At 42.8% G+C, this 13,877-nt stretch overlaps 1 protein-coding gene across 1 annotated transcript; it reads right to left on the bottom strand.

The window, feature by feature from the left end:
- Positions 1-1,505: 1,505 nt before the first annotated feature.
- Positions 1,506-10,552, bottom strand: LOC117440136 (uncharacterized). Its single transcript, XM_034076402.2, has 7 exons — positions 10,140-10,552; positions 5,349-5,514; positions 3,610-4,077; positions 3,110-3,172; positions 2,124-2,191; positions 1,967-2,010; positions 1,506-1,587 (listed from the first exon to the last, which is right to left on the bottom strand). The coding sequence occupies exons 1-7, from the start codon at positions 10,350-10,352 to the stop codon at positions 1,539-1,541; spliced, it is 1,071 nt and encodes a 356-aa protein (XP_033932293.1). The 5' UTR covers positions 10,353-10,552; the 3' UTR covers positions 1,506-1,538.
- Between the last annotated feature and the right edge of the window lie 3,325 nt (positions 10,553-13,877).

The raw sequence follows: 13,877 nt of genomic DNA, 5'->3' as shown, positions 1-13,877 counted from the left end.
CATTAATACCCACATGACAGCTAAGGTCAGAAGAGCTTTATTTAACCGCTGAACAATACCCAACCCATAGATCCGTGGGTGAATAATGTCAATCACCACATCACACACATCCCTTCACATTTTAATTTACATTAAAGTATTTCGTGAGGCATTCTAAAATGTTTTTCAATATAATTAGGGTTGTAGGCCTAGTAGTGGTAGGGTTGTTTACACGCCTTTCATCGTAGTGGAAAATATTGTCATATGCAATATTTTTGGATAGTTTCACCATTGAAATGCGTTTGATAACACTAGGTGCTCTAGTGCCAAACTTGTGGCCCTAAAAAACATCAACTATTCATTTGTATGGCATCCAGAGCTTCCACATTTTAGGGAATATGTTTTTTTATTTAAAATATCATCAATGTCATAAGCAATGGTTACATTAAAACCCTCCTATTGTATTCGTTCCCCCCCCTCCCTTACTTTGGTGTTCGCGGTCAAATTTGACCGGTCCTGTTTTAACTGCTATTACATTAACACAAAAACCATTAATCATCACCAAATTTCATTCATTTCATCAACATTGTATGTTGAGTTGGCACCTCAGCTCAAAACATACAAAAACACAGAAAAATAGAAAGTTAACCCATTGAAATGATATGAGAGCAGCGCAACAAACTACAATTCCCATTAGATACGCGTCCAAAAATCGCTACGAAGTACACAGAGCTGACATATTTGTAGTTCTTCCGGCGTGTGTGCGTGGACTCGTTCGACTTGTCTTGCGTTGACGGCCGAATAGGCTCCATACCCTTTCAGAAATCCGTCAATCGGGCGCGATGCGAAACCAAACCCTGTGTTTAAAAAAATATACAATACAAATTTGCACTTTTGCCTCCTTAGCAACGGCAGTATCGTTTGTCTAGTACTTCCGGGCGGCGAGTTCGGGTACCGTATCTGTGACGTGACAAAGGGACGCCGTGACAACGTGGTGATGAGATGTGGATAACTTTCCAGATAAAGACCATCCTGATACTCGAGTTGTGGTTTTCAATAAGTGAAAAAGAAAATTCAAAGTAATCACTACCATTTTAATATCTCAAGCATTTAAATATGTCCCCAAAAGCTTTCAAATGTAGTAGCAAAACCACAGTGATCCAGATCAGGATAATTTTAATTGGGCCTATAATTAAATGATATAATACATTTGATTTTTATAGTGCTTTTCTGAAACCCAAAGACGCTTTATATGCAAGCCTACCTCCAAAGCGTTATACATCGGAAGTTAAACAAATTAAATAAGGCAGTGGATGGCAAAGTACCAGATTTCACACATGAATATGCTTAATATAGGTTATGGTGTTCCTATCACTGACAATGAAATCATGTAGTATTTCAACTGTAATTTCCTAAAAAGTGAAATGCATTTTGGTGGAGGTTTTCATCTTATTTCTAATAGAAACATATTAAATGTGACTCAAATGGAGCATATCAACAAGAGAATAAATGTGCAAAAACAAAACTGGAGTGCAAATAACCGATTTTATTTTTATGCATTATCCCGGAGAATTCTTCGGCTGCCAGGAATGAGCCCACTCCTTGCCACTGAAAACAGAATGGAATAATGTTAGTTACAGTTCCTGGTTTTGTCTTTCCGAAAAGCATAAACCATGTGTGAAGCAAACATCTTATAACTCAATTTATATAAGTAAATGTTTCATTTTCCATTTATTAACGACCACCACCATTTAGAAAAAGTGAACATAGAAATGAAAACAAATTTTCAAACAAACAATAAAAACAATGAAGTTAAACAATCATTTGTTCCTACACTACTTCAACTGCTTTAGAATAACAGCAGTGAAATATATAAGAGGACTGGTGGTAGATCTGGATGTTTTGCATTTGTTAAATATCATGTGTTTGTTCTCCAACATGGGACTACATCAGATGACATGAAGCCAATTAACTGGAAGATATATACCATACTGGACAGGGCTCCCACTCCACCAACATTTCTGCTTTTCCCTATCAAGAGAAGAAAACAAATCTCTAATTAATAATAATTATAAAGCACATCATCATCATCATCATCATCATCATAAACCACACCCTATGCATTACTTTTATTCCTGTCTAACCTTTCTCATTCTTTCTTTTATTATACTCCTGATGGGGAAAGTTTCTAGGCGAGTGTGGTAGGAGCAATCTGTGAACATCAAAGCAGGTTCCACATACAGTATTAGTCATATTAGAAATAAAATAAATACAACTATGAACACTTAAGTAGCAACCAGACTTGCACGATGAAAAGTGACCACACTATTAACACTGGTCAAAAGTTACTGTATACATCATTGAAATGGAACCAAGCTGCTCTCAGTCCTAACATGGGATGCTTGTTTGAATGGCCATACCACTGCTGAGCCTGAGATGACCAAAGAAAATATAGACAATTAAAGCCCTTTGGATTTTTGGATAATGATTTTTGGATAATGTATCCATCCATCCATCCATCCATCCATCCATCCATCCATCCATCCATCCATCCATCCATCCATCCATCCATCTTCTCCCGCTTATCCGTGGTCGGGTCGCGGGGGTAGCAGTTCCAGCAGAGAGCCCCAAACCTTTTCCCTGGCCACATCAACCAGCTCTGACTGGGGGATCCCAAGGCGCTCCCAGGCCAGCGAAGAGATATAATCCCTCCACCTGGTCCGAGGTCTACCCCTTGGTCTCTTCCCAGCTGGACGTGCCTGGAACACCTCCCTAGTGAGGCGCCCAGGTGGCATCCTAACTAGGTGCCCGAACCACCTCAACTGGCTCCTTTCGACGTGAAGGAGGAGCGGCTCAACTCCGAGTCCCTCCCTGATGACCGAACTTCTCACCTTATCCCTAAGGGAGACGCCAGCCACCCTGCGGAGAAAACCCATCTCGACCGCTGGATAATGTATCAGTTATAGTTATTAGTCACAATATAGCATTGTTAACTCACTGAAGAAGCATCAATCACTGCGTTAACATGCACTTTTCTAAAGTACATGTCGATAGATTTATTAGAATACCAATCAATTCGACTCATGCAAATGTTTATAATCAGTCAAAATACTTAATACTGTTAACATACCTGACTTTTTCTTTTTGCCTCTAGGACCAAGTACTGTGTCCCTCACGGACCCTGTCCTCACAGCTGTGGGTTGAAGAAGAAATATTACTATATACATACAGTATACCAAGTTAAGCTTAAACTCAAGTTTCAAAATACATCCAACAAATGCAGCATCACATGATGCAATAGGTGTTAGGTACAGATATTTTTGTGTTATTGCGATTTAATTGAGGGTGATCTATGAAGTCTAGGTGTTTTGTTTTTTCTTGCCTATATAATTGACTCCATACATTATGTGTAAGGAATAGTTTGATAAATATTAACATGTTGTGTTTAACTTTGATTCAAAAACCTAAGTTTATTCCCCGTATGTTCATTATGGGACAGTGTCATATTTAAATGCAGTTCTTGAGTATAAAGTTTAAATATGCTGCATGACGTTGTTGCATGAGTTGCTTCGAAGTTTACCCCTATGGTCAGGGTTTCATCCCTCCCATTCGATCTATCTATTTTATTACCTGGCCCCTCCTTGGTGGTAGCCCGTCTCATATCATCCCGCTGGGGCTGCTCCTCCTGCCCCACCTCTATGATGGTGCACTGCTTCACGGGGGGGGTCTTCAGCACCTCCACCTGCACGGTGCTTGTCTCTGGCACCTGGCTCTCTGTGGTCCCTGCCTCCTGCCAGTTGTTTTCTGGTTCAGATGGGTCACAGGGTGTGAGGTTCAGCGTGACTCTCTCTTCCTCAGGATTTTCCACAACCCCCTGGCCCGTGGAGTCCTGCCAGTTGTGTTCTGGTTCAGATGGGTCACAGGGTGTGAGGTTCAGCGTGACTCTCTCTTCCTCAGGATTTTCCGCAACCCCCTGGCCCGTGGAGTCCTGCCAGTTGTTTTCTGGTTCAGATGGGTCACAGGGTGTGAGGTTCAGCGTGACTCTCTCTTCCTCAGGATTTTCCGCAACCCCCTGGCCAGTGGAGTCCTGTGTCCAACCTGTGCAAGTTAAACAAATGTTGGTCTTGACTTGCTTAAGACAAAGAGGTTAACTCATATATCTAGAAATCAGAAATACTGCGTGCTTAATGTATGTTTCCAGACAGGGTCAAAAATATACTGTCATGTCATAGGACTGTGTGCAGTCAAAGTTAATAGCAGAGTAATAGTGGTATTTATCCAGTCAACCATTTATGGTTTTGCGATGTTATTCTTCCGATTTGTGTCTACATTCCATGTCAATTTGTCGGTAGACAACATATAGACGTGTGCATGTATGTTCCCTTACATTATTTACATCCACACATTTTGTTCAGATGAGACTGATGCAAACGTGTTTTGCTTACAGTAAGTGCTATCAAATAAGTAGCAAGTCGTTTTGGATAAAAACATCTGCTAAATGTAATGTAAAGGGACCTCTGGATGCACTGGATAACTGCTTTTGTTTACAACCCGAAAAACATGACCTCAATACAGAACTGCCAAACTGAATATGTGGTCAACTGGGATCGTCTTCATGTATTGTGCTCTTACCATTAACCTCAAAATATTTCTCCCTTTTGGGCGTTGATAAAGGAAACAGTTTAGGAACGGTTTGCTAAAAGGAAATTGCTTAAGGGATGGCTCAAGCCTCAACATACATTTCAGTCATCAAACCTAACTACCTTGACATTAACAACTTTCAATTTGTATACAATGAATGCGGAAGTGGTAGCACAATACCCCAAAATGTTTTTTCAAATTAAACTTGCCTACCTATTTCCTGATACATAACAGTTCAATGTCCACAAGTCCCCTCTGCAGTGAGCTATGTCTCATGAGGCTACATACTCAGTGTTTAAAAACGTATTTATTGTATGTAGTTTGCTAAAATAATAAACAGTCAAACGTTGTCCATATCCCTAAATATTTTGCAATTACTTTCAACTTTTGTAATACTTTGCAGCTAAAAATAGTGACAGTTAACAGATAGAAATGATGTGTGTTAGTTGTCTCACAAAAATATAGTTTGCCAAACCCAAATAAATGGCTCGAATGACTGCTTTCTGGCTGAATCAAAGGATAAATACTGGATCAAGTTGTTGTCGCCAAGATTTGGATGGATTGAAAACAGTCGCTGTAAGTTGTTGTTAACTTAACTGACTTTATTAAATGAGTTGATCCAAACTCATTCCATATAACTGTGTTGATTATAAGGAAATGTTAAGCTCTCTATTGATACAAACATTTTGTGTGCACAATACTGTGAAGATATAGTGCAAGCATCTCACCTTCACAAAGGTACTCATAAAAAGTGCCTATCTTGCCAAGGTAATCCTGGGCATAGACGGTCAGTGTGCAGCGAGGGGTTAGGATTTCACATTTGACGTCCTTCTTCTTGGTCTCCTTGCCAAGAAGCAGCACTGGTTTAAAGCCAATGGCATGGAGTTTCTCAAGCTGTAATGACAAAATAATATATTTACTGTTTAAAGAAATGGAAAGGAAACATCAACAACAACAACAACAACAACAACAACAACAACAACAACAACAACAACAATATAACTACAACTATAACATTACTGATGACAGCATCTAGTTGTATGCCATTCATAAACCTAGATGCTGAGTTAAGCTTTTGCAGAATCATGTATTTACCAGGAAGGGTTACACACAGGGCTGGACTGGGACAGCAAATCGGCCCTGGCATTTAGACCCAGCCGGCCCAAATCCATAAAACAAACAAATAGTAGCGGTTATTGACAAGAAGAATAACTCAGTATAATTTAAAAAAACGCTATTATTATCCTTTTTACGTACCAGGGGCAAACTAAACTAATACATACAACAAGTATGTGTAACTATCAATCATTAGAAATTAGACCTTCAAACCCTCTCACAAAGCGAACAGTGACCGAGCACTAATAGGGGGGTCTGATGGTGGTGGAGGCGGGGAGGGAGCGGATCAACAACTTGAGCAGCTGTCAACTCAACATTGTAAATAACCAACAAAAGACGATCACCGGTTCATCTTGTTTTTGGCTTGAGAATAGTTTGGGCAGCGTGAGAGCGTGAGATTGAGAGTGAAAGCGTGTGTCATACGCTAGATGCGTGAGAGTTGGCAACCCTGCATTACCTGCTGCAGGTGGGGCACCAGTTATACAAGAGGGAGACAATAGCTGTACTTATTTTTTAATGAGCCACATGCCATGATGCACCAACTTCAGACTTCCTTACAGAGCCACTCCTCCACCACACACGAACGCGCACATGACCAATGAGGGCACAAGATAAGTTTGTGCACAGATGGAAGGCTGACAGGCAGGTAGGCCAAACCAAGTTCCCATCAGCAAAAACACGTGGGTTTGCTATCCTGGCTCCAAAATGGTGGAATGAGCTCCCCATTGAAATCAGGACAGCAGAAAGCTTACACATCTTCCAGACTGAAAATTCATCTCTTTCGACTCCACTTCGAGCGATAGAATTGTTAACAAAGCACTTATATACTAAAGGACTGGCTTATCTAAAGCCAGTTGAGTAGCACTTGAAATGTTTGGCTCTATGAAACCTGATGTACTTTATGATTCTGTTTTCTTCAAGGTTGTGTCTTCCTGGTGGAACGCACTTATTGTAAGTCGCTTTGGATAAAATCCTCAGCTAAATGCAATGTAATGTCTGGGGGGGTATGCCCACCCCCCAGAAGAAAAGTTTTAAAAATAACCCCTTAAATGATGACTTCTAGTTAATTTAAGGGGGGGGGACCCTATAGTGCCCTGCCTCCCCTTTCTATGACAACACGATAGAGATAGGACCAGATGAGTCTACAGGATGAGTCGACGGCATCTTTTCTTGGGCTTGTTTCTCCCACAGATTGACGCTCTGATATGACTCCCTGATAAACACTGCTATGTCATTGATTAGGTTGAAAAGTGTTCCACATTCGATGACATTTTGGGTAGTTTCAGCCAGGACAAGATTAAGAACATGAGCATAGCACCACACATGGACATGAGTGGGTGACTGGGAGGTAATCAGTGCAGAAAATCCTTTGTACCGGCCTTTCATATTGGATGCTCCATCCGTTGCATTACCTATACACACATGCCCTTGTCCAGTTTCAGATGCTTGAAGTATTGTCCGGTGGATGCGTGGCACTTCACTAAAGCCACAAGCCTCTCTTGCACAGTCTCATTGACATATTTTAAGATTACTGAACACTGATCCTGAGAAGTTATGTCTTGTGTTGTGTCCAGCTGAACAGAAGACATTCCGGCCTTCTGGACATCACTGGAGATACTTTCTTTGATTAGACTACGAACAGTTTCTATGATGGAGTTAACAGTAGTTTTGGAGAGTAGGGTGATGAGAGACCCTCTACCTTTTGTTCCACTGGATTGGTGCAATTTCTTGCTCTTCTCTACGCAATCATCCAGATGCTCTTTTAACCAGACATCATACTTTCCTAATAAAAGGATGAGCTCCAAAAAGTTACCGTGGTCCACGGTGTTGTCAGCTAGCATATATGCTCCCTCATTCTCCACCTGCCTGCACTTTCACCACATCCACCACACGCTCCAAAACCTGACGTCTCTTTCGGACTTGTTCCCTATGAGCAGACATCTGACTGCCAGCAAACATGCTTTCGATGTCTGCTTTAGAGCACCGTAAGAAAAAAGCTTCAGCACAGGTTGAATGTGTAATGCTCTTTTTGTGCTCCTCTGTACGCTGGTGTGCGTGCCTCCAATCTGACATTCCAGTTATAAATGTGCCAGTGTCAGTCCTCTTCCCAAATGCCAGACATACAAAACAAAACAACATATGACGTCCCTTGCAATATGACGCCACTTCCTGCTGGTGCCATCTTTACAGGTGAATACCGTCTGCACAACTGGATTTCTGGTATGTTGTAAAAACATCTGTAACATAGATGGCTCGGGGCGGGCAAAGTAATCTATGTCCTCCTGCTCTTTGCTCTCCTCACTCTCCTCCTCTGGGGATGCTACCTGGCTCAACACAATGATACAGAATGAATGGATTCCCTGATAGAGGTCCATACAAATAGGCATTGACATAACAATACCACACAGTTAATGGTCAAAACTACATGTGTGCCTCCATTTTTTATCTATTTCTATATTATTCATTCTATATATTGTCAATCAAAACTACCACAACAAGCTGACTATAAACATTTTCTTCAGGTCCCAAAAGACCACTGTTGCCCTTATAACCAAATAAGTAAATACACTAAACAAAACAAGCTGCCAGCTGCCAGTAATTGTTCATGAATGTTGGTTAACTTTCAATGAGACAACTATCAGAGTCCCATTAAGCTATATTTTAACTTGCCAGGGAAAACCTAAAAAAGCCAGCTTACTAGCTTGGAGGCTAACGAATGTTTCTCTTATAATATTTGTCTTATTAGTGCTTCATCAAAGGGATATTAATGGGTTCCAGAACTACAGAGTATCATAACCTTAATAATAATATTTTCCTAATTTTCTTAGCTTCTGCTTACCGCCAGTTCTCCTCGCTCTCCCCACTCGCGCTGATCTCTCTCCCTCTCATCATCTTCCTCACCACCAATATCGGCCACGGGTTAGAAGAAGATGGACCTGCACCTGTACTAAACATGTCGGTTATTTTGACACAAGCGGCAGCATCAGCACGAAGGGCCTGCTTTTTTCTTGCCCGCAATTGTTCTGCTCTCCCTTTTCGCTTGGCCTTCGCCTTCGCCATTTCTAACTCGAACTTTTTTTTTTCTCGAAAAAAAAGGAAGTTTGGCTTCAACGGCCGGCTCACCTCCTGGGGGCGTGATTTAATGATGCACACCGAGCGGCCCAAAGGGGGAGGTGATTAAAGATTTGATTGGGCCGGCCCAGTGTCAATTACTAAAAACATTTAAACAGAGGGCCAATATACCCGTCTTATGGGCCGGGACTTCAGAAAAAAAAAAGAAATGACGTGTCGGCCCAAAAGGCACGTCGGCCCACCGGGAAAATGCCCGGTATGCCAGATGGCCAGTCCACCCCTGGTTACACAGTAGAAGCATACAATATTTTATAGACAAACACAAAATATAAATAAATCAGTATCCTGAGTCCCAGTTCAAACCCTGATCATCTTAAAGTTAAAGTACAATAAGATACAAATGTGTGACCACTCAACAATTAACAGTTAACACTTACAATGAGTATTGCATAATTAAAAATGTAACACAATCCAAGCATAGCTTGACACTGTTGAAATTGAAATTGCGTGCTGCGATGTAAAACGTTCCCGTATGTTGTGGCTGCAGTCGTAAGAGTAATATAGAGTAGTAACATACAATGATGTTAAAGGTGGGGTAGGTAAGTTTGAGAAACCGGCTCGAGATACACTTGTTATATTCCATGGAATGCTCTTAACATCCCGATAGCAATGAATATCTGAAGTGCTTTGACAAAGAATCCATAAAGAAATGTCATCTGTGGAAGCCGTAGGAGTACTGAAAAAAGCACGACCGATCATCTGCGCCGGCCCAGCTAAAGTAACTGGATGGCCTGCCTGCCTGTCAGCCTTCCATCTGTGCACAAACTTATCTTGTGCCCTCATTGGTCATGTGCGCGTTCGTGTGTGTTGGAGGAGGGGCTCTGTAAGGAAGGGGAAGATTTTCTCCGGTTGTGTATTTTCAAATTCTAGCGATCTCGAGCCGGTTTCTCCAAAATTACCTACCCCACCTTTAAGGTCTAAAAGTGTGTACATAAGCAAGAATGGAACACAACATGGAAGTGAAGGAAGTGCTCCGTTTATTTAAATGTGAAAGTTAAATTAAAATAGTGTCCCTTGGCTGTGAAAGTTAAGATAAGAGTAGTTTTAAAATTGAAAGAAAAGAGAATATTAAATAATACCGTTGCAATAATATCTATACTTGAAGTTGATATCAAAGTGTATATTGGTTAAGATACAAACATCATTAAGAAATAAATGTATATAAAAAACATTCAACTTTATCCTGGCCCAATATATTGGCAAACAGTGTCAGTTCTTTGGTGTCAGCTTGGTGTGTCCGGGCCTTAACATACAGTAAAAAGTGTACATACCAAGACAATGGCTTCATCCTTGATGGAAGCAATGTTGTGGTTCTTCTTCCGCCCTGACACCCAACCCTCTCGCTTCTCATCAAACCTCTTGAGCTTCTTCTCAAGGCGCAGCTTTCTTGGCTGCTCCTTAAGGCAATGTGCACAGATCTTCTGTGCACAAAATAAAATATTCTGACAGAAGGGACATGTCTTTTTTGTAGACCCACCTGGCATGATTAACACAGGATTACAAACAGACAGACTGAGAAACACAGGAAAGTAGAGAAGTACACAGCATAGATAGAAGGGTGAATAAAGAAATAGATGATAGATATAAGAGGGCTAGATAGGGAGATAGTGAGAGAGGTTGAGTTTGGCTCTTAAAAGTGCCGTTGGTTTTATTATGGTGTAGAATAGATCAGTGTATGGGTATGTGGTGTGGGTACAGGAGCTGCAGGAGAGAACAGAAAAAGTGAATTATGTAGTGAAACTAGCTTTTTTTAAATGCACATTGTGACGGTTTAACTAGTTTAGACAGACTGAGTTCATTTACGTGTTTCCTGTTTCATACGCGTAACAAGCACATGGACGTGCACATGGACTATGCCCCTCCCCCCAAACATATATTAAAATGTCGACCAGCGTTAGTACTGTCATGTGTAAAACAAAAGCGATTAAGATAACGTATAACTCACACTTTAACACCGACGTATGCAGCCGTAATTAAGACACATATTTTTCACACACCACTTATGAGCTGAGATAAATGTAGCTAACTAGTTTAAGCTTATGTTGAACGTGAGCTAGCTAGCTAGCCGCCCGCAAGAATTATTTCACATTAATGTTGCTTTGCTGATTATGGCGAAGGCATTTCTCAGACTTAGAACAGTTCATTATGTATGATGAACCATGCGAGTTGTTATGTGTTTGTGCCCTGATCAGGCGCTCCTAGTGTGATGTGTCATGTCTAGCTGTAGTTTCCTGTTATGGTTTTGTAGTCCTTATCGTTTCTCCTCCAGGTGTACCCATTTGTAATTAACCCAGGTGTGTCTTGTCTCGTCATTACCTCATGTATAAGGATTCTGCTTTCCCCTTTGTCTGTGGCTGATCCTGTCTGTGCAGTACGTGTTCTTGTCTGTCATTACTTTATATTTCCTTTGTCCAACCATGGTGGTAATTATTAATTAAATTCTTCTTTTGACTACTTCGGCTACCGTCTCCTTTATTATGTTGCCTTGACTCGACATTGAGCCTGCTAACAGTCAATGGTTACGTAATATGGGGGCTCGTGCCAAACTGATTTGAGCAGGAATTTGGTGGTGGCCGCTGAGCTTAGTCCACACTTTGAATTATGGTTGACAGTGTCGTGTGTGTGGCCCATGTTTTATACCCTCTTGGTAAATAATTCTCCAATAAGGAGCGTTTTCATCCAGCTAGGGCAGCTGGACCATTTTCTATGGTTCCTTCCTTCGCCTGGAAGACATACCGTCTATGCTGGTCGGGGTAGTAGGAAGACCCTGTCAGGCTCCTCCTAGGCCGGCGTATGTCAGCTAGTTAGTTATATAGGGGGTCTGATAGTGAGGGATGGAAACGTTTAAGGGATGGGCCTTAGTTTTTTTTTCCTGTTTTGAACACACGACAGTTGTTAATCTCTTGCGAATAATTTTGAGTGTGGATGCTTCAGAAGGTCATACCGGTGCTCTTCTCTATTTAGTGGATAGCGGTAGGGGAGCGGTGGCCAGAGTTATTAAGAACAGACTGTACAGACGTGTAGGGTGAAGCCGGTTTTGTTTGTTTTTTGTGTATATGTTAATTGGTTGGTCGTATATGCTGGTGGAAGCGGGATTGGTTCTTTAGTTTCTTCCTCCCCCGGTGTGACGGTACTAGGGCAGGTATGCCTGTGAAGGTATGTGATTTTGTGGCTAGGCCAACGGTCAACGTGTTGAGCTTGTGCACTAAGGAGGAATTATCGGGGATAGCAGAGCATTACGGTGTCAGGCTTGCCCCGAGCATGAAAAAGCAGCAGCAGCGGTTAGCGCTGGTGGAGGCTTTGACCGCCATGGAGGTTATGGAGTCTGTGGGCAAACCTGAGGAGCAGGAGGTAGTCACATGTGACCCGGTTTCGGAGAACCAGGTTTTGCTGAGGAAGATGGAACTAGAGTTTAAATTCGAGCAGCTGAGACATGCAGAGCGGTTATGCGCTCGGGAAGCGGAGGAGGCAGAACGTGGGCGTGTGCATGAGCTTGAGCTTGGAAGGCTTGGGGTAGAGGCGCGGGCAGTGCATCATGAAACTGGGTTCGATGCTACTAGGCACCTACGTCTGGTCCCGCAATTTTCCGAGAAGGATGTTGACAAATATTTTTCTATGTTCGAAAATATAGCCACAACTCTGAAATGGCCTAATGACCAGTGGACATTACTTCTCCAGAGCGCACTCACCGGGAAAGCACAACAAGTTTACGCGTCACTTTGCCCAAACACCCAGGATTACGCCGTGGTGAAGGCTGCTATCCTTAGGGCTTACGAGCTTGTGCCGGAGGCGTATAGGCAGAGGTTTCGCGCTCTTAGAAAGAACAATGTGCAAACCTACGTGGAGTTTGCTTACGAGAAGGAGCTGTTGTTTGATCGTTGGTGCGCGTCGGAGAAGGTGGACACTTTGGTTAAGATGCGGGAACTCGTGCTTCTTGAGGAGTTTAAGTCATATTGTTTGCCCGATAATGTGGCGATGTACATTAATGAACATAAGGTGACTGAGTGCTCGGTGGCTGCGAGCCTGGCGGATGAGTTCGTGTTGACGCACAAAGTGCTCTTTGACAGACCTAATTATCCCGTGCGCAGGGTGGAGAGTAGACCGAGGTGGGACTTGGGTGACAGGCCTGTGGCCTCTGGCGGTGGCAGTGTGGGCCAGGTTGCTGAGCGGGGAATGAGGGGAGAAATGCGTGAGTGTTACCACTGTGGTAAAAAAGGCCACATAAAGGAGAACTGTTTTGCCCTTACCCGTCCCAGTAAACAAATATCGTTGATAATGACACCCACACCCACACACACATCTCTGAGTAGGGATGCCCAAAGGGGTGAGGATATGAAAGCGTACTTACCGTTCATCAGTGAGGGGTTTGTATCCTTGTCCGGTGAAGGTTCCTGTGACCATATTAAGGGATACGGCTGCGTCCCAGTCATTTATTCGGAGAGATGTGCTGCCTTTTGACAGTGGTTCAGAGGTGGATGCTGGGATGACTGTCAGGTCTTTTGGGATGCATGTCATGGAAGTTCCGCTTCACACTATCCATCTTACATCTGAGTTGGTGTCGGGGCCAGTGGTAATTGGGGTGGAAAATTGTTTTCCTGTCGAGGGCGTATCATTAATTCTCGGGAATGATCTGGCAGGGGGTAGGGTCCTCGTGAAGGCAGATGTGACTTGTGTGCCAGCAGAGTCTGGGGCGGTGGACGTCCTGGCGGATGCGTATCCGAGAGTGTTCTCCTCATGTGCAGTCACGCGGGCCATGGGTATTAAGGCTCTGGCCGAGGAAAAGGACGACGTGGACTTGTTTGATACCATCATAGCGACTGTTAACGGGGTGCCTGAGTGTCGTGACCCACTTATGGATAATCCCCAGGGTGCAGTACCACGGGGGCCTGAGGTGGAGGGGGCGCTCCCGGGGCAACCCGACTTGTGGTCATCATCTCAGTTTGTTCCTGAAATTGCCCCTCTTGAAGGTGATGCTGTTCTTCCATCTATTCCAGCCGGTCTCAGCCCTT

The sequence above is a fragment of the Pseudochaenichthys georgianus genome, chromosome 24 (genome assembly GCF_902827115.2).
Source record: "Pseudochaenichthys georgianus chromosome 24, fPseGeo1.2, whole genome shotgun sequence".
Lineage (NCBI taxonomy): Eukaryota > Metazoa > Chordata > Actinopteri > Perciformes > Channichthyidae > Pseudochaenichthys > Pseudochaenichthys georgianus.
The sequence above is the reverse complement of the archived record's forward strand: the minus strand, read 5'-3'. Positions and strand labels throughout refer to the sequence as shown.